The sequence below is a fragment of the Agelaius phoeniceus genome, chromosome 14 (genome assembly GCF_051311805.1).
Source record: "Agelaius phoeniceus isolate bAgePho1 chromosome 14, bAgePho1.hap1, whole genome shotgun sequence".
NCBI classification, from domain to species: Eukaryota; Metazoa; Chordata; class Aves; order Passeriformes; family Icteridae; genus Agelaius; species Agelaius phoeniceus.
Genome location: NC_135278.1, coordinates 5,337,235 through 5,356,842, shown reverse-complemented (window position 1 = coordinate 5,356,842; position 19,608 = coordinate 5,337,235). Strand labels below are relative to the sequence as shown.

Below are 19,608 nucleotides of genomic sequence, written 5' to 3'. Positions count from 1 at the left end.
TGGGAAGAGCACTCCCAGTGCAGGCTGTGCTTTGGGACTCTTTGCTCCTGGTAATGCTAGAGCAGTTTGCTGGAGCCAGTCACATCAGTGCCTGCAGCTCCCACACCTCCTTTTTCCAGCATCTCACAGCATTCTGGGCTTTCTTATAGCTGAAAGTCAGGGCTTGTCAGTTTTGTTCCCACGAGGCAGGAGAAACTTGCTGTCAGAATGAGATGGATTTTCCTTCTTTCTTCCCCTGCATCCTGTCCTGTCCCCTCCCTGCTACCCACCCCCTCCCCCCTTTTTCCTGTTTCCTTTCTCTAGGAGTTTGCACCCTTCTCCTTGTATTTCTTATGGTAACTTTAGGCTAACTCAGCCTGGAGAACTCATCTAGCAGCACTGTGGGAGTCTGGTACAAGGCAACTTCTAAACCTCCAGGATCCCAGGGATGGTGTGGAAAACCCTTTCAGTGTTTTCTTAAATAATAATACAGCAGAATTAACCTTCCATCCCCAAATAAAGCTCAGACTTCACTTTGACCTTCTCATCAGTAAGACCTACAGCAAAGGCAGAAATGGTTCGACATCCCTTTGCACCGTGCATGGCTCACAAATACAGGGATTTGCCATCCTACCCATGCAAGTTGAAGGAGGTAGAAGACCCAGAACAGCAGAAGAAGAGGACTGTGCTTGCTAGAGTGCAGAGAAAGGTTCCCTGGAGGTACCCTGGAGCTCTGCACACTGGCAGAGCCCAGGAATGACAACAGGTTTGGGAGAGCCAGCTATGCACCAGCCAGTGCCACTTTGGAGAGGTGCTCCCCATGTCCTTGCTGGGTCCCTGCCCAGAGTGTCCAAATGAGGGAAATGAAGATGGTGAAAGGCCTTGAGAGGAGCAGTTGAGGTCACTTGGTCTGTCCAGCTTGGAGAAGAGACTGAGCACAGAGCTCATTGCAGTTACAGCTTGCTGATGAGGAGGGGCAGACCCTGATCCCTCTCTGTGCTGGCCTATCACAGGGCCCGAGGGAATGGCTGAAGTTGTGTCAGGGGAGCTTTAGTTGTGTATTAGGGACAGGTTCTTGCCCCAGAGGGTGCTGGGGCACTGGAACAGCTCCCAGAGCAGCGCTCACAGCAGCTCTGACAGAGCTCACGGAGCCTTTGGACAATGCTCTGGGGCACAGGCTGGGACTGTGGGGTGTCCTGGGCAGGGCCCGGAGCTGGCCTCGATGACCCTCGCGGGTCCGTTTGGGGTCGCTTGGGTGCACTCTGTGACCGGAATGCTTGGGCACGACCAGGGGCAGGCAGGGGAGAGGGGCTGGCCCAGCCCTGAGGCGACGGGGACGCTCCCACGGGAAAAGCCCCCGCGCTCAGCGAGGCGAGGCCGAGCGCAGCGGGGACACCGCGCACCACCCTCCCAGCGCCGGCCCCTGTGCCCCAGCTGCTGGGCCCCGCTGCCGCCGGGCGGCCCCACCGAGCCCCCGGCCCGTCCCCGGCCCGCCCCCGCCGCCTGGCTCCGCCCGGCCGCCGCCGGCCCCGCCGCACTCGGGCGGAGCGTAGGGAGCCCGCGGCGCCGCCGCAGCCGGGCCGGGCCGCTCAGCGCTGCCGGGGCCAGCGGGGCCGGCCGCAGCTGCCGCCGGGATGACCCTCAAGTCGGGGCGCAGCGCCGACGGCGGCAGCATGAGGACGGCGCTCTCCGACCTCTACCTGGAGCACCTCCTGCAGAACCGGCCCAAGCCCGAGGTGAGCGGCCCGGAGCGCCCCCAGACCCCGCGGCTCCGCCTGCGCCCCGCTTCCGGCCCCATCCCCGCCGAGCCCGGCAGGGAGCCCCGGCAGGGAGGCCGGCGTGCCCCGCTCCCCTGCGGGCCCCTAGCCCAGCGCTCTGCGCCCTGCTCGGGCCCGGCACGGGTCCCCGGGGGTGCCGCTCCATCCCGTCCCTCCGGCACACGGAGGGAAGCAGGGTCCCACAGGCAGACACCCCGCGCTGCCCATCCAGCTGCGGGCCCCAGCAGCCCGGGAGCAGCGGTGCTCGCTGGGGACGCGGGTGCCTCCGGGAATGGTCAGCCAGCACAGCCGGCAGGGCAGACGAGCTGGGTGCAGGGGAGCAAGGCTCCAGCATCCTGGCGCCGAAGAGATTGTGCTTGTTTTGCTGCAAAGTTGTAGCTGGTCTGAACTGGAACTGCCTGTCACATGAGCTGATTCAGCTGCTGAGCAACCTCCCGGTCCATGGCATGGGCTGCAGGAAGGTGGGGGTCTCTTCCCCAGGGAAGGAGGATGCACTCAGCCCCTCTCTCGCCTGCCCGGGACAGGGAGTGAGCCCATGGCCGCCTGCACCGCGCCTCCAACGGAGGGAGGGCAGCCTGCACCAGCCCTCTCGGTTCTGCTGGGTGGGCTCCTTCCTCACTTAGTGTTCTTTGGGCTGGCTTGGGTGCAACCAGGAGAGGGTCGGCAGTTGCCAGTGTTAAACAGCTGGTGCTTTTCTCCCAGCTTTGAAAAGGCAGCCTTGGTGATGCCATGGCATAATGTGCCTGGGCTAAGGTTTCCTTGTAACTGTGGGGAGCCTCTGAGAGAGAGCAGGGAGGACATTTCCCTGAAGTGCTGTCCTTGGCCCATCGTGTTGGACATTTAAACATGCAAAAGAGGCCTGTCAGATCTGTCTCACACCAGTGGCTCATCTGCTTCTCATGGTTCAATCCTGACAGGGTGCTTTGATAAAAACAGTAGGAAAAAAATAATTAAAGCCAAGTGTCTGGACCAGGCAATTGCTGAGAGGAGCTCTCCCACCCCTCTGCCTGCCAGGTCCAGGCAGAGGGCCTGCCTGGCTGCAGACAGAGCAAGGATAAATTGCCAATGGCAGCAGAGCATGGAAAGTGTAGGAGCTGCCCTGCAGCTTCCTGGTGTTGTGGTGTATTTATTTCAGTAGGGATAAAGGGAGGGATGGTGAACTGAGATCTGCATGAGGCCTTTTAAAAGGAGCTCTGTAATGCTGGCTTCCAGCAGTGCCCTGAGCTTGCCAGTCACAGCTACCTGTCTCTGTGTCATGGGCATGCAGAGATGGCCCAGGGTGGCTGTGGCCCCTCAATGGGACACCAGGACATCGCCCAGCAGCAATGTCCCTTCTTGGGAAGGGTGCTGGGTCTGCCTGGCTGCTCCTGGTCTGGAGTCAAACAGGGTGACTGGGAGGTTTCTCTTCTGCATTTTCTCTGGCACAGCCGTGTGCTGGGAAGTGCTGTGCTGTGTTCCTCACGTGGTGGCAGGGCATGCAAATCATGGCAAGTGGAAGCCATGTTATTGCTAGAAAACAGCCCCAGGCCTCTCCTCCTGAGCCTCACCACGTGCCTGCATATCTTTGCCATATCTCCTGACTGACAAGTAGAGATTTACCAAAAAGGTATGGGCTTTATTTCCAGCTGTGCACCTGGTTGGCAGGATGACCTTGGGCTTGTCCCTTTATCATCTGTGACTCAGTTCCCCAGCTGTAAAATGGGCAGCAAATGTGACCTTTGGGAGTTTGGTGGAGAAAAGGAGGGTACTTGTGGGGAGAGCTGATTTGAGGGTGCAGAGGAAGCACTGCACTTGCCTCTGGGCAGCAGTTCTCAGCATCCAGCTGGCAGCAGCTCCAAAGCAGACTGAGGCTACAGGGAGCAAATCCTGAATCAACCACAGGTAAAACTCACTTGAAAGCCGAGCTAAAACTTCTGGCTTTGACTAATGAAGTAGGGAGGGTTGGTTCCGACTTTTTAATCCCAAATGTATTTTGCTGTGTGGCTGTGTGTCACAGCTACAGGGAACAAGCTGTTTTGCAGGGCTTGTTCTGGAAGCTGGGATGGAGTGGCAGGGCAGCTCCTCCTTCTGTCAGTGTTGTGGTTTCACTGGCTATCCCTTGGAGGTTACCAGCTTCACAAACACATCTGGAAGGCTGCATCAGCCTTTTCTGGTGGGAAGGTGGTGCCTCAGCAAAACTGCCTGTGCTCCCTTGAAAATCTGGCCCATCTCCATTGCAGCACTCTGTGATCTGGAGTCACTGTGAGGGCACACAGAGCTGGCAGCACCTTCTGGCTGCCACGACCATTTTGTATCCTTCCTATTTCTCTTTTCCCCTTCCCACAGAGACCTGTTGGTGTTGCTGGGCCTTTTCCTGATGTCAGCAATGTAATCCTTTTTGGTTTAAATGTTTGCTGGTTTGATTCTTGTTTTTAAACTTCAATCATATTGCTAGAAGGGGTTTTAGGATTGTTCCTGTGGCTGTGTAGGCAGACTTGAGAAGTCAGTAGCCCCTGGCAGAATGAATTACTTCTAAATGTCTACGTGGCTGTAGCTCCCCAGCCTGCTGAAGCAGCCTTAAAGCAGCTTCCAAGATCAGGTTTTTTTTGCTACTTTGCATTTTTTTACACATTGCTGTGTTTTTTAAGCTGTACAAGACTGAGATGGACAGATCCTGGATGGGGAGGGAGGCAAGGCTGGAAGCACTGGAGGGTGGCAGGAGATATTGCTGGGTCAGGACATCTCTGCACCACAGTGCCCCAACCTCTGGCATGCACCCATGGTGATTATAATGTGAGGGGTCATGATTCATGGAGGGAGATGGGATTTTGTTCCTCATAGTGTGAGAACAGTGTGTCTTCCTGCCAGCCAAGAGGCAATCCCAGAGAAACCTGGTTCCAGGATTCCTTCTTGCATCCAAGCTGCTGTGTTTTGGGGACCTGCTTGGCAAAACCAGCAGTACTTTCCTCCACATACTGACCAGGCAGCCCTGTTTTTCCAAGACTACCTGATACTGAAGTCTCCTGGTTGGAGCAGCAAGGAGAGCCCAGGAACCAAATCTCTGAATGTGCCCTTTGCTCTGTAGTGCTGCTTTCCTCAAGTGCTGCTTCAGCCTCCTGCAAACAAGCTGCCCAGTTAATGTTTGATTTGCCCATGGTGTGCAGCCTGGTGGAGCCAGCACAGCAGCAGCAGCCCTGGCAGACAGTGCTGACCCCACTGGGGGACAGGATGCCAAGTCCTGGGATCCTCACTACATTCCCTGTTTGTAAACACTGCCCAAGGAGCTGGTACATTCCCTCTGCCCTGGGATATGGGGCAGAAATCTTGAGGGAAATGCAGACAGGGGGTTGTGGGGCACCTCTGACCCACAGAGCTGGTGGCTCTTGTGTGCATTGCCAGTGCAGGATTTGTGCAGGAGGATTTGTACCCTGTGAGCCAGCTGCAAGGCACACAGGGCTGCTGGGTACTGGGCTGTCCAGCAGCCCTGTTGCACAGCTCAGCCCCCCAGCCTCCTTGCCCCACATCTGCCCCAGCACAGGCCCTGGCAGTGACACAGCTGGGGCTGTGCACAGCTGGCAGTGGCTGGTGGCCACGAGCTGGCTCTCAGCAGCACTCACAGCCGTTTCCTGTGGAGCAGTGCACAAGGGGCTGAGTCTGGCCAGTCACCAGCGTGACTTGAAAGGCTCTTGAGGTCACAGACTGTGCTGGGCCAAGCCAGCCACGAGCGTGGCAGCTGCCAGCAGAGTGCAAGGCAATGCAGCCAGCCAATTCATGGGGCATGAGAGCCACACACATCTCCTGTTTCTGGGTGCCAGCATCAGGGCTGAGGCTGCCACCCCAAGGGTCCTGGCTGTCCTCATGAACCAGCCATCTTCCCATCCCCACCCACTGGCTGCCCACTGCCATCAGCAAAAAAGCCACACCATCCCAGCATGGCTCTGGTTTTGAAGAACCCTTCTGCATTCAGAGTTGTCATCAAGGGACTAGTGGCCATCCCCAGGCACAGCAGCCAGTCTCTGGTGACAGACCTTGTTCTCCAGGAGTCACCAGGGTGACACTGGTGCTGCGTCAGCATGGAGGGCTGGGTGTTTTCTCCAGCTCTCAGCAAAAAGCAAAGGTCAGGGCCAGGAGGCTCAGCTGATGGGGATGGTGAGGATGGGAACTCCCAGTCCCTGGAGCAGACTGTGCTGTCCTGGGTCATTGGGCTCTGCTGAGCCTAGAGGTTTGAAGCCAGGAGCTGCATGGTCTAACCCTTTCCCAAGGCATGACCAAGATAAGTATGATCTGTGCTGACTCCAACCACCTCATGGGCACTTTGGCCCCAGGTCAGGCTGGAGAAGGTCCTTGTCCTCCTACTCCTCCTTGCACCTGCTGGTTTGGCAGAGGGGGACAGCTGACAGAGAGCTGTGGGACAGCTCTAGGCACGCACACTGCTGGATCTGTTCCTCTGCTGTGCACATGGTGTGGTAGCATCATGCCCTGTTGGGCTGGCAAGCCAGGCTGGGGGAATGGATACAGCTTGTTCTTCCTTCCACCCTGCAAATCCATGGCCTGGCTGCTGTTCTGGGCTGGGATTCAGCCTTCTTCTCCATGTTAAAGCCATTGGCAGCTGGAGCCCATGTGGTTCCCTTTTGAGGAGGAGGTTGGTTGGCACTTCTGGAAGTAGTTGGCTTAAAAATAAATGATGGGCACACAGTTCCCTGAGCCCTTCTCTCCCTGGCCTAGCCCCACAGTGCCCTTTCTGGGGTCTGTGACAGTGACTGTGCCTGCTCTGTCCCTCTCTGCCAGCACCTTTCCTGCTATCCTTGTTAGTCCTGACTCTGCTGCCCCTTTCTTTGGCTCCCTCCCTGCTTTCTGCCACTGCACAGAGCTGGATCAGCCAGCAGCATTCCAGCACATCCCTACCAAAGCTCATATTATTGTGGTTTGGTGCCATGGCTGCAGCCCAGGAGCAGGTGCTCTTCACTGGCCTGACCAGATCTGCCTCCCCACCTGGCAGTGTGGGGCTGCAGCTTCTCCTCTGCTCCAGGCCAGGGGTCAGGGGTGGGTGAGACTGAGCTGGGGCAGGGGCATCAGGCTCATATTTCCCAGCCCCTGGCATGGAGCTTCTGGCCCTGGTGCTCAGTTGACAAGTCAGGCTGTGTGAGGAGAGGTGTTGGCTCTGCCTGTCTGGGCACTGCCACATCACTGATGCAGGACTGAAGCTGATGAGGACTTTGCTGGGTGTCCCTGCAGCTTTGCTGGCTGTGGCTCTCAGCTCAGGCACTGCTGGGAGGGAGGGTGCAGGCTGCAAAGTGGGCAGCAAAGCCAGGAGTCTGGTGTGGAGTGGGACAGTCAGGAGGGTTTGTTTTGAATTGTGGGCTGGTGTGGGAATTCGTGCCAACAGGGCAGGCAGAGCTTGCAGATCGAAGCTGGTCTGGGTTTTGCTGGGCTAGCACTGATCTGGGAGAGGCTTGAGGAAAGTCCACTGCACTTGGGGACAAACAGGCACATTTGTGAGCTGTGTGGAGACATTGCCCAGTGTGTCTGAGGAATTTAACAGAACTTTGTCAGGCTTTCTTGGGCTGTGAGGGAGAAGCTCACCAGGCAGGATGGATTTGGAGGTCTTTGTGTGGGACCCCAAGCACTCTCTGTCAGCCCTGGTGCCAGCACATGCTGGATACCAAGAACAGGGATTTCCTCAGGACTGAAACCCTGGCTTTCCAGTGCAAATCAGCATGAAAGGACCTGGAGCTGGGAGCTGGGAAGGGGAATGGGATGTTTCTAGCTGGCTTGGGAGCACTGCCTTCAGTGCCTGGATGTTGGCACTGCACCGTTCAGTTGTCCACTGATGTAGGTCAGGAAAGGTTGAACTTGCAAACAAAGCTAGAGCAAAGCCTGGCTCCAGTTCTCAGAGGTGAGTTCCAAACTGTTCTGTTCACTTGGTGAAGAAGTCCTGGGCTTTATGCTCTGCAACAAGCTACCTGTGAGCCAAGTGCTGCTGTGACACACAAGGAGTGTTTGTGACTCTTTGCTTCAGAAGATCAGCTGTGAACTCTTTTGGCTTCTTCTACTTTTCCAAATTTTTCTTACCTCCTGTGTTTCCCACCTGGAAAACTACAGATTAAACCCACATCCACATCTCCAAGGCTCAAGTTCTTCTGCTCCTTTTCTTTTCTTGCCCTTAGTGTCTTCTCCTCCCCTGAGCTCCACCTGCACTGCAGGTACCTTAACTAACTCCAAACTAACTGAGATTTGTGTAGCTGAGCCCCAGAGCAGGGATCCAGCATTCCCAGGTGGAGCCCCTAAACCATGGTCTCTGTTTTGCCCCGACAGGCCATGACTCAGTCCCCAAACACCCTGACTGAGGACATTTACACCAACGGCTCAGCAACCCTGGGCAGCCCCTCGCACGGCGGCGGCCGCGAGGTGCGCAAGATCCGCCTCGTGCAGTTCGAGAAGGTCACCGAGGAGCCCATGGTGAGAGCTGGCAATGCCCCAAAGCTGCATGGCACCCGGGGGTGGAGGGGCAGCTTGAGCTGAGCCAGCAGGCTGGCTTGAGGGAAACAGGTCACTGGAGATCTTGGCCATGGGAAGAAGGTGCTGGACTCTGCCTTCTGCCTGGGGAGCCGAAGCGAGCCCCGCAAAGGGTGGTGATGCTTGTGCCAAGAGGAGCTGCAGCAGCCTCAGTTGGCCTAACAGGGTCTTCCCCCCCAGCCACTGCACAGCCCACTGTGGACATGGGCCTGGAGAGGACTTTGTGAGGGCAGGAGAGCTCTCCCCTGCAGCGAGCAGTCATGGATTTTCCTGTCTTGCAGGGAATCACGCTGAAGCAAAATGACAAGCAGAGCTGCATGGTGGCCAGGATCTTCCATGGGGGCATGATTCACAGACAAGGTAACAAGGCCTTTGGAGAAGTGGTGCATGGGGTGCACGTCTGCAGGGGGTTTCTTCCCATGCAGCAGTAATGCAGGTCCTCAGCACTGCTGGCTTTCCCCTGTGACATGAACATCTGTGCCTGTTCCTCCCCTAGGGATGTGTCAGGAGCTTGGGAGTCACTGGTCTCTCTGCATGGTTGTCACATTAAAACACTGGAGGCTTTAGGGATAAATAAAGGGTTGGGGGAAGGGCTCTCCCAAAAAGGAACTGGAGATCATCTGTCTCTGTCTCGTGATGGGGTCACTGTAAGAAGAGATGGATCATACCCCAGGGACCCTGGGGGAAGCTCTTCCCATTCCTAAAGTGCACAGGTGGGACAGGCATCCTGTAGATTGGCTCTGCAGACCAAAAGAAGGTGCCAAAAGAAATAAATAGGTGCTATTTTCTGGTTTTGGGTCTTGCCAAGGAGGCGTGGATATGAGATGTTGCCTGCTTAGAAGAGGCTGCTTTTCCAGCCTTGGATCCAAGTGGGAAGTCTGTGCTTACCACTGCCAAAATAAGACAGGAGCCATTCCAATAACATTACTGGAGCCTGATTTTTAGTAGTATATCTGAGGCTGTAATCTGCCTGGGTGTATAAACTGAAAACACACAAAGTCAGGAATGCTTGTGTTAAGGGCCTTTTAAGAGGTTGTGATTGGCTTCAGGTGAGGTACTTGGGGCTGTGTTTGAAATGCTGATGCAGGTGCTTTGACCAGTCCAGAGCACTTTGCACACAGTGGAAAGCAGCCTGATGACCTTAGGACTGGCTAGGTGTGTGTGTTGGGTGGAGGGGGAAGAATTCATTCCCCTTGTGCTTTCCTGCCATGTGCTGAGATGGCATGTGTGCTTCCAGAAGCACTGCCAGGCAAACACTGCAGTGTCCTGGCCCTGGAGGCTGATGGAGCTGTGTGAACTGAGTTTGGTGAGCAGCTCTTGTCCCTTTTCTGCATTTTCATGTTTCTCACATTGCTGGCAGGCTCCCTTCACGTGGGTGATGAAATCATAGAAATCAATGGGCAGAGTGCAAGCAACCACTCAGTTGACCAGCTGCAGAAGATGCTGGTAGGTATCTGTGTGTGTCAGGGCTGTTCCCTGGGAAGGACCCCTTTGCCCTGCATGCTGTGAGCATTCACCCCCTCCCACACCCAGAGCCTGCACACTGCTGCCTACATACAGCAGTGTGGTGTGGCAGAAACCATCCTGCATGCAGCCCCCTGTGCTTGCTGCTTGTTCCTGGCCTCCTGGAGCAGCAGTGAAGGCTGTTGAGTGAGTCCCTGACATGTGCTGATCCTGTGTGGGGCTTGGAAAACACCTCTGTTTGCCAAGGCTGCTGTGCAGCTCCAGCCCAGGGTGGGCTGCCCTTGCAGACCTGAGCCACACGTGCATGTCATGTTGGTGCCATTTGCCTGCTGCTGAGGCCATGCTGATCCTGTTAGGCCCTTGCCAGAGACAGCTTTGGACAGGGCCTCAGAGCTGCCTTGGGTTCATACATTGCTGATCCTGATCTCTGCCCAGCATATGACACCTTGTTGGAGGGAGGTGGTGCTGCTGCTGAGAACCCCCACCAGCAGCCTGAAGCAGGAGGCTTGGCCTTGCCAAAGTGCCACAGGGTGTCCCTGCTCCATACAGCAGGACCAAGGAGGAGCTTGCCTTTGCTTTTGCCTCCTGAGAAGAGTGGTTGGCCCAGGAGCCCCCTCCAAGCCTCCACACGTGGTTGTCCCATGGGACCATGTGGGGGTTGTGAGGTGTGTGAGGCAACAGTGGCCTGTGGCAGGCAGGAGAGTGCTGTGCTGTAATGCCACCAGGAGGGCCAGAGCAAGGGGCCAACATGGAGGGGACCTGGAAGAGTCAGCCTCTCCTCCCAGGCTCCTCACTGGAGCAGCCAGAGAGGAGATGATGCAGGTCTCCATGTTCATTCTGGCGGTGCTTAGCAGTGCCCACACACAGACCCTTGTAGGGGTGCTGGTGTCCCCCATGGGAATGGGACAAGTATGGCAAAGCCAAGCACAGCTATTTCTGACCAGGCTGTGGTGTCCCCCAGCACCACAGCATGGTGGGGTGCCCAGGAGCCCTGCCTTTGCAGGTCCTGGCACTCAGCACCTCCCTGCACAGCTTGCTGCTGTTGAGCTGCCTCCAGACACCACCTCCTCCAACTCTTCTTTCTCCCCTTTGTTCACTAGAAAGAAACCAAGGGGATGGTGTCATTAAAAGTCATTCCCAACCAGCAAAGCCGCCTCCCTGCTCTCCAGGTAAGTGCAGCCTCTGGATCCATGGGCAGTGCTGGGACAGGGCTGTGGGGCAGGGTGGGACCAGAGCAAATCATGCAGGACATGCTGGGGACAGAGCTGTGCTCAGCCAGGGGTGTCAGGGCAAGGGGCTGCCTGCCTTGTCTGAGCTGCTGGAGGGACCTGTCCTGTGCTTACATCCCTGCAAACAGCCACATGCTGGGCCTGTGTGGGTGTATTCAGCCAAAGTGTGTGTAGGAACATGGGGCTGGCATGGCTGAGCCACCAGTGGTGCTTGGGGATGGGAAAGCAGTGGCAGGTGCACAGCAGGGAGCACGTGAGATATATAAAGCACCAGATATATAAAGCTTCCCCAGCAGCAAGCTCCCTGCAGCATCTTGCTGCCTCCACCCCAGCTCCCAGGTCCTCCAGAGCCATGACTGTGTGTGACAGGGCAGCCCCTGGCTCTGTGACCCCTGCTGTCACCAAGGCCAGGTGCAGCAGCCCCAGTGAGGGTGATGTTGGTGTGAATGGCGCCGTGCACAGCGTGGGAGGAAGGAAGCAGTGGGAGGAGGAAGGCAGTTCCTTGCACCTGCTGTCACTGCCAGGGTAGGGGGGCCATGCTGTGTCACCAGGGGATGACACCTGCGTGGCTTTGCCTTTGAAATCCTGCTGGGGCTGAAATAGAGCAGTGGGCAGGGCTGTGTTCTCTGTCAAGACTTCAGGGCTTTGAAGCTGGGTTGCTGTCTTGTCCTTGTGCAGGAGTCAGCCCCAGTGCAGGCCCTTACCATGGACAGGCAGGGGAGGGAGAGGAGTTCAGAGGCAGAGGGTGGGGGCTGGATGGTGCTGGGATGGGCTGAGGGAGCACACATCATTCTTTACCCAGAGAAGCTGAAATTCTGAACATGGTGGCAGATGTTGGTGGCTCTGTTTCTTCCTCGGTTTATGCTGTCCCCAGTCCTGCTCAACCAGCTTTGCATGTGTGTTTATTAAACACTGGCCCTGTCTGTTCTTCCCTGCTGTCAGTCTGCCCTCCATGTCCTGACCCAGTCAGCTCCAGTTGGCCAACTCCGTGCCAGGGGAAAATCTACCCCAGAGGAAAAGAATGCAGTTGCTGGTTCACCTGAGGCTGGGAAAGGCACAGGGACAAACTCCTTCCCAGCAACAGTACTGCTCCTGCTGTGCCCAGGGCAGTGGTGCTCCCCAGAGCCACAGCTGCTTGTGTCTGGGTTTGTTGCAGTACCACCACCAAGAGTGGACTGTTTGGATCCCCATGATCAGCTTTATTTCAGTGCCTGGCAGGCAGGATGGTGGAGATCCTGGCATCATGATTTTCCCCTGCCTGGGCTCACAAGATTGAGTGTCTCTTGGAGCAGGTCTGCTTGGGAGTGTCTTAATGAAAGGGAGCACAGAGCATTCAAGGCTCTTGAGGACCCCTCCAGCATATTCCTTCCAGCCCTTTGACTTTAAAAGACCAAGACTTGTCATGCTGGAGCCTGCTCAGCAGCTGTCTGGCCCCAGAGAGGGGCTGGCAGCAGGCAGGCAAAGAGCCCTGTGCAGCTGTGGGTGATGTGTGGAGCTGTTTGATGCCAGCTCCTAACTGGTGTAGGGGGGGGTCTTTCTCAAATGTTCTGGCTTGGGACACCAGTGCTGCAGGAGCAGAGAGCTCTGGGCAGTGCCTGCTGTGTATCCCTTGTGTTTGTGCTTCCTGGTGCCAGAGTGCTCTCAAAGCAAGCAGCAGTCCTCATCCTGAAAGGAGATTCCACTCTTATTGTTTTTCCTAATTTCATTTTCTTGTGAGTGCTCTCATGTCACAGCTTGATCCATATGGTCTTTCCTGGCAGTGAAAGGGAGCCATGTTTGTGTCCTGATGGCCCTGTGCCTGCAGCAGCACAACTGAGGGAAATCAGCTCCCAGTAAGGCCAAGATGCCCTCATCCACTCACCACCACATCTCACTACAATTCCATGCCCAGGACTTTCCCTCTAAGCTTTGTGCATCTCCTTTCTCCCCACACAGCCCTGTGGGGCCTGGAAAGGAGCAGGGGCTTTGTGCCTGGAGCCATCTCTGCAGTCACTGCCTGGGAGTGCAGTGTGGGGGCCAAGCTCAGCCACCCTGCATGGCCAGGCTGACTCTGATCTCCTCTCTCTTTTGCAGATGTTCATGAGGGCACAGTTTGACTACGACCCCAAGAAAGACAACCTGATCCCCTGCAAGGAAGCAGGGCTGAAGTTTCAGATTGGAGACGTGATTCAGATCATAAACAAGGATGACAGCAACTGGTGGCAGGGCCGGGTGGAGGGCTCCTGCACTGAGTCAGCAGGACTCATCCCTTCTCCAGAGCTGCAGGAGTGGTAGGTCCCTGCATTTGCCCAGAAGGGCTGGATCTGGGAGTGGAGGTGGGAGCAGTGACCATGTACTGCCAGGAATTTGTGTTGGGTAACACCAGTGTCACTGCTGGGACAAGCAGGAAAATGTCCCCTTCATGTGCTGCAGGGTGAGCCTCTGCCTGTCCCAGCAGCCAGTCTGTTTCTCTTGCATGTCTGAGGGACAGTCCTGCTGCTGCCCCAGGGCCTGGGGTGACAGCTGGGCCATGGGGGTGTCCTGCTCTCTTGGCAGGCGTGTGGCGAGCGTCACCCAGCCCAGCCAGAGCGAATCCCCGAGCTGCAGCCCCTTCGGGAAGAAGAAGAAGTGCAAAGATAAATACCTGGCCAAGCACAGCTCAAGTAAGTGTGAGCAGGGCAGAGGGCTCAACCCCAGCCCTGGCCATGCCCCTGCCTCTGGGCAGGGCTGGCTCTGTCCTCCATGGGAGTCAACCAAACAGTGGCAGCAGTGGAATCTCAGGATACCCCACAGCTGTCAGCTTTTTTTGAGTCTCTTCTGCAGCCTTCATGTTCCTCATGTGGCCACAGCTGTCTCCATGTAGAGCACGAGGCCAGGGCTGGCTCAGCACTGAGCTCCTGTGCTCTCCCCTGCTGACAATCCCTTGCACTCCTGGCTCTGTGAGCTCAGGCTCCCCGGCCTCAAACCCCACAGGCTGCTGAACCCCACAGGGGAGGCAGTGGCAGTGCTGCTGTTCAGCAGTCAGGGAGCAGCCTGAACTGCTCCCACAGCTGCCAAGGCCTGTCCCTGCTGGGGCAGGAGCAGCACCCCATGCTAAACTGAGCCAAGAGCTGGCAAAAGTGGGTGCCCAGGGACTGCTGGCTCCTGGCCTGGCCTGCAGCTCCAGCCAGCAACAAACAAGGCTGTAAATCACCCAGATATATAAAGCTACCCCAGCAGCAAGCTCCCTGCAGCATCTTGCTGCCTCCACCCCAGCTCCCAGGTCCTACTGTCCTGAGCAGAATTACTGAGCAAAAGTAATGGCTTCCCTGGCTTCTTTGCCACTCTGCCCCTCACATGCTGCTTCTCTTTTTCCCAAGCAGCCAAAGGTGGATGAGCTCCCAGCCCAGTCCTGACCACTGCTGTCCATTTGCCCTGGCTTTGCTCTCTCACACACATACCTAGGGCATGCTGGTGTGGCCAAGCCAGTTCTGACCCCTCCATGTCTCCTTTCTCCTCCACCCCAGTTTTTGACCAGCTGGATGTTGTTTCCTATGAGGAGGTGGTGAGGCTGCCTGCCTTCAAGAGGAAGACTCTGGTGCTCATTGGTAGGTCCTGTCCCAGGCATCCTCTGCAGCACAGGGGCTGTGTGTGGGAACCAGGGGCAACCAGGACTGCTCAGGGGCTGTGTGTGGGAGCCAGGACTGCTCAGGAGCTGGGGCAGCACGGCCTTCAAGACTTAGTAAGGTCTGGGGAGCATTTCTTCAGCCTGCAGCAGTCATCCCATCCATAGGCTGACCCCCTCCATACAGCATGCATGGTCTGGCATCTGCTGAAATGCTGGGGAAGAGTTAATTCAGGCATTTGCAACTCCTGAGTATCTTCATGAAAAATCTCTATTAAAAGCAGCTCTGCAGTTGCATCAAAGCAAGCACTCCCACTCTGTGGGGACTGAGCGCTTGGTGGTGGATTCCATGGGCATGGGCCAGTCCAGCCAGGCTGGTTGCTCTGCAGGCAGCACTCCTGTCTCCAGCTGGGGCTGGAGATGAGCATCCCCAGGGCACAAAGAGCCTTTTCCAGGGCTGGAAGACACCACAGACCAGCCCAGAAAGTACATCTTGGGCAGGGCCCAGGCCAAGCTCTGCACTTCTTGTCAGACCCAGAGCTGTAAAGGGGCCCCAGCATCTCTCACCAGGCTGCTCTGAGCCCAGCTCCAGTGTCCATCTCTCTCTCTCTCTCTCTCTCCAGGGGCCAGTGGTGTGGGCCGTAGCCACATCAAGAATGCTCTGCTCAGCAACAACCCAGACAAGTTCATGTACCCACCCCCATGTAAGTACCAGCACAGGATGCATTTCCTCTCACCTCTTTGACCCAGGACCTTCTGACAGCAGGTGGGAGGTGGGGAGATGTTCCTCCAGCACCGCCAAGCCCCTGAGGTCAGGTCCCCACGTGCAAGGCCTCCCTGCCTGCAGCCCCACATGGACCCACCTTTACCCACAGAGGCTGCAGGGCTGCTGCCCCCCACACACAGACACCTCACTCTTTCATCCAGTGCCTGTCCCCAGCTGGCTGAGGTCCCTGCTGGTCCAAAGCAGGAACCAGTTAGCAGGGGATTAGTACAGCCTAGTCTTGATGCCTGCTCCACTCTGTCCCCCCTCCTTCTGGGGGCACTCACCCTCTCTCTCCCTCCCCAGACACCACACGCCCCCAGAAGAAGAATGAGGTGGATGGGAAGGACTATTACTTTGTCTCCACTGAGGAGATGACCCGGGACATCTCAGCCAATGAGTTCTTGGAGTTTGGAAGCTACCAGGGAAACATGTTTGGCACCAAGTTTGAAACAGTGCACAAGATCCACCAGCAGGACAAAGTCGCTATTTTGGACATCGAGCCCCAGGTAGGGAGCAGAGGAAGGGGTGAGTGGACAGGGGCTGCCACAGATTGCATTACCTGGGTGCTAGCTGTGACTTTCTGTGACTGTCCCTGCCTTCTCTTCCCAAAGGAAAAGCCCAGCAAGCCCTGGGGTGGCATTTCCATTCCCAAGGCATGGGTTCAGTGAGGGTGTTCCCTGTCCCAGCACACACCTGGCTGTGACACCAAGGCCAGGGCCAGGCTGCTGTGACAGTGGGTTGCAGGGACCCTTTTCCAGGAGTCCACCCAGCGAGCTCATGTCCCCAAAGAGGGGACATGTCTCCTTTAGCCCCCCCTGCACCACAGTCCCAGCCTGAGGAGGGCCACGCTCTGGTGACTGCATCCCTCTCTCCACAGACCCTCAAGATCGTCCGCACGGCCGAGCTCTCCCCGTTCATAGTGTTCATTGCCCCGACAGACAGGGCAGAGGAGGTGAGTGCCACCTTGTCCCCTCCTGGCCATTTCTGGCTTCTTGGGCCATGGCAGCACCTGCTGCAGCAACCCAGGGCTCCCCATCAGTGCACTCCTGTCTGCTTGGCTTTTGGTGCTCCAGAAGTCAGCCCAGACCTGAGCTGCCCATTCCTGCAGCTGTAGACTCATCCCACAGCACGATCCCAGCACAGTGGGGCAGGAGCGTTTACCCTGCCATCAGCTATGCAAATAGACACACAAACAAGAGCTCCTTTCATTCTTTGCCTCATTAGGATGCTGATCCCTTTAACGTGAGGATGAAAGCAGCACTGATAGCGCAGTTAACTCATTCAGTGCCAAGCCTCAGGCTGGCAGCCGCAGGCTGTCACTTCCCAGGAAGGCCCCTGGATGCTCACCCAGCCCTACACCCCATCCTGGCAGGGAGATGGGAAGAGAGGCCAACAAGTAAACCCAGAGCTGTGCTCCTCCTGGATTCAATGGCAACAAGGCCACCTCTTCCAACCTATTGTGTTTGTAAAGCTCAGGCTACAGATAGTGTATTTATGCAACCTGCAGAGCAAGTGTTGTGCAGGTATTTAGAGGAACATATACTGCCTGATGCAGCAGGCTGGAGAGGGGAAAAGGGGACAGATCTCAGAACAGAAAGGGCCACTCTGTCACCCATCCAGAGAGGAATCACATCCTGCTGCAGTGGGCAGGGCCAGCCCTGCTGCCAGGCACTAAATATAACCCTGCAGCTCGGCTCACTGAGGAGAGGGATGCGGCAGAGTTAATGTGACCCCGCAGAGCTCACATGAGCAAAGCCTGCTGCTTGCCCTCCCTCCCCTCTCCACCCCCAACAGCTGCTGGCTCCATCCACAATATAGGAAAAATTAATTTTGTAAGAATAGATGAGTATTTTCAGTAACTCTTTCAAGATGAAGATAGCCAAGCAGTATCTTAATTTTTTTTTTTTTTTTTTTTTGCCCCTAGGGTAATAATTATATATAAAGTTTGTCAGTGTTGAAGTGAACACCTTAAAGACAGAAGCTTGCTGTGCCCCGAGGGAGGGTGTGGTATTACAAATATTACTGTGCCATCTGTAATGTTTTTAGTGCTGGCCACCAAAGGTATCAGTATTGTGATATGTACCCAGCTGGTCTAACAAAAAAGAAGGGAAGGACATAAAAGATTGGTCTGATTTGGGTCTATTAATATATTTTTATGTCTATTTCATCTATTAATAATAGATTTAATTATAAAATAGACATGATAATTAATATAATCTAATAATACCCATTTAGATCTATATAAATCTGCACAGAGCAGAGCTCAGTGAGCACTGCACCCCAAGCTGTCCCTCCTCCCCAGGCACAGAAGCTGCCTGTCTTTCAAGCTCCATTAGGGAAATACATGGAAATGGTCTGGACCTCAGTGCCAGGGGCCGAGCTGCCCAGGGATGCACCCCTGGGCTGTGCCTACAAGCTGGGCAGGAGGGAAGAGGCAGCTATGCTTTTCCTATTGAAGTGCAGCAATAAAACCCCAGCCAAAAGCAGTGGAGAGGCTGGTAAAGCTCTGCCAGTTGGTGCTGTTGTGGTCAGCCAGTGGGAAGGGAGCCTTCTGCAGGGATCCCACCTCCAACCTGGCCTGGAGTTGGTGACAATGCCCACCAGAGCACTGAGCAGCCTGCTGCTCGTCAACCTTCTCCCTGGCAGCTGCCACAGAGCATTTTAGAGGTAAACAGAGAGCCAGCAGGCCTGCCCTCACTCCAGCAGCTTACCTGACAGTGCCAGCACCACACAAAGCCCAGCAAAAGCCCCAGACACAAGCCCAGAGATCACACAGCAGCTCCTGGCCCATCAGACGAGCTCTAAGGATTCTCTGTGCTGGTACTTCCCAAGCACTGGAGCTGTTCTGGGAGGTGTTGGGAGGGTGTTTGCTGGTCGGGCGTGAAGTTCCCGTGCTGAGCACTGTGCTGTCCCTTGCAGTCGGAGGCTCTGCAGCAGCTCCGCAAGGACTCGGAGAGCATCCGCAGCCGCTACGCGCACTACTTCGACCTGTCCCTGGTCAACAACGGCGTGGAAGAGAGCCTGCAGCTGCTGCAGGAGGCCTTTGAGCAGGCCTGCAGCTCCCCACAGTGGGTGCCTGTCTCCTGGGTCTACTGACAGGCCACCAGCTGCTTCCATCAACCATCCTGCAGCCACTGGGAAACACCTCCTCAGCTTCCCCTGCCCCACACAGCCCAGCACAGCTCCCCCCCTGCCGCTCCACGGACACGGTCTCGGTTCACACTCTCACAGGGTGCCCACAGCTCCTCTCCTGGGGGAACAAACACAGGACAGAGGCTGCCCGGGGGTGAGCCACCTCTTGTGGCACTGCAGGACAGGGCAGTGGCTACAGCAGAGCCCAGGTTAGCTCAGAGCACAGCTCCCTGCCCTCCCCGGGCAAGGGAAAGCACAGTCCTGCTGTAGCACCCAGCTGATCCTCCCTGCAGCAGTCCCAAGGGAAGTGGCAGAACAGATGTCTCCTGACATGGCAGGAATGCACACAACTCAAAACCCTTCCTGCAGGCCATGAGGCTTCAAGGAAGTCTAAGTCTTAGGAGGCTTCTCCGAGAGCACACCAGAGTTCCTCCATCCAAGGGGTTCCTCTCACAAACGGGGAAGATGATGAACGTGGCATTAACACCCCCAGGCAGGCCTCAGCCCATGTTCCCAGGCTGGAGTTTTCTCTTTCACCCTGTGCAGCCATAGGTGTAAAAACTCACTGTATTGGAATTCTCACCGTGCAGCTTGGATTGTTACTGCCTGGCCAGAGAAACTGGGCAGCAGCTGAGCCAGTCCCACAGACCAAACCCCAGAGGGACTCTTCAATGGGTAAATTACATCCAGCCACAACTATCTGTTGCATGCAGTAGAAAAGTGTCTACAAAGATCATCCAGGCATGTTTTCCAGTCCAGGGTGTCTCTCACACTGTATGCAAACATGAAAGCCATGCTCACACCCCGGGGTTTGTACTGACTCACAAGCCCCACACCTCCATGTCTGGGAAGTATCACCACATCCATGTAGGTGAAAAATCTCATTTGTGTGTTCAGTCAGCTATAGGGGCAAGGGGAAGGTGGTTAAAAAGTCTTGTGCAATTTTTTTTTAAGGATGCCAAAAATAAAAATCTATGTGCAATAGGGACCTTTGTTCTGATCCACTGCAGGGAAACAATGAGCAGCAATAAATGTGTGCTGAAACATTGCCATGGCTGGTGTTTTACCTCTCAGGCTGGGCACTGACAAAGCAATGACAAAGGCTCATCAACATGACCTATGAACATTCCTCTGCCCCAGCACTTCTTCAGGAGAGGAGCAGAGGCTGGCTACGTGATAAAA

The 19,608-nt window shown here is 56.0% G+C and overlaps 1 protein-coding gene across 1 annotated transcript; it reads left to right on the top strand.

Annotated features, from left to right (window-relative positions):
- Positions 1–1,504: 1,504 nt before the first annotated feature.
- Positions 1,505–19,474, top strand: MPP1 (MAGUK p55 scaffold protein 1). Its single transcript, XM_054641403.2, has 12 exons — positions 1,505–1,715; positions 8,052–8,195; positions 8,534–8,612; positions 9,613–9,698; positions 10,817–10,885; positions 13,019–13,215; positions 13,481–13,587; positions 14,431–14,511; positions 15,152–15,232; positions 15,598–15,800; positions 16,172–16,246; positions 18,214–19,474. The coding sequence occupies exons 1-12, from the start codon at positions 1,614–1,616 to the stop codon at positions 18,388–18,390; spliced, it is 1,401 nt and encodes a 466-aa protein (XP_054497378.2). The 5' UTR covers positions 1,505–1,613; the 3' UTR covers positions 18,391–19,474.
- The last annotated feature ends 134 nt before the right edge of the window (positions 19,475–19,608 follow it).

What these genes read in the sequence shown, in the direction of transcription:
- MPP1 (XM_054641403.2), top strand. Translation starts at nt 1,614, where the DNA reads ATGACCCTCAAGTCGGGGCGCAGCGCCGACGGCGGCAGCATGAGGACG. An exon ending in ACCAGCTGCAGAAGATGCTG is followed by an intron (nt 9,699 to 10,816) that starts GTAGGTATCTGT and finishes TTTGTTCACTAG; the next exon opens with AAAGAAACCAAGGGGATGGT. An exon ending in TTTTGGACATCGAGCCCCAG is followed by an intron (nt 15,801 to 16,171) that starts GTAGGGAGCAGA and finishes CTCTCTCCACAG; the next exon opens with ACCCTCAAGATCGTCCGCAC.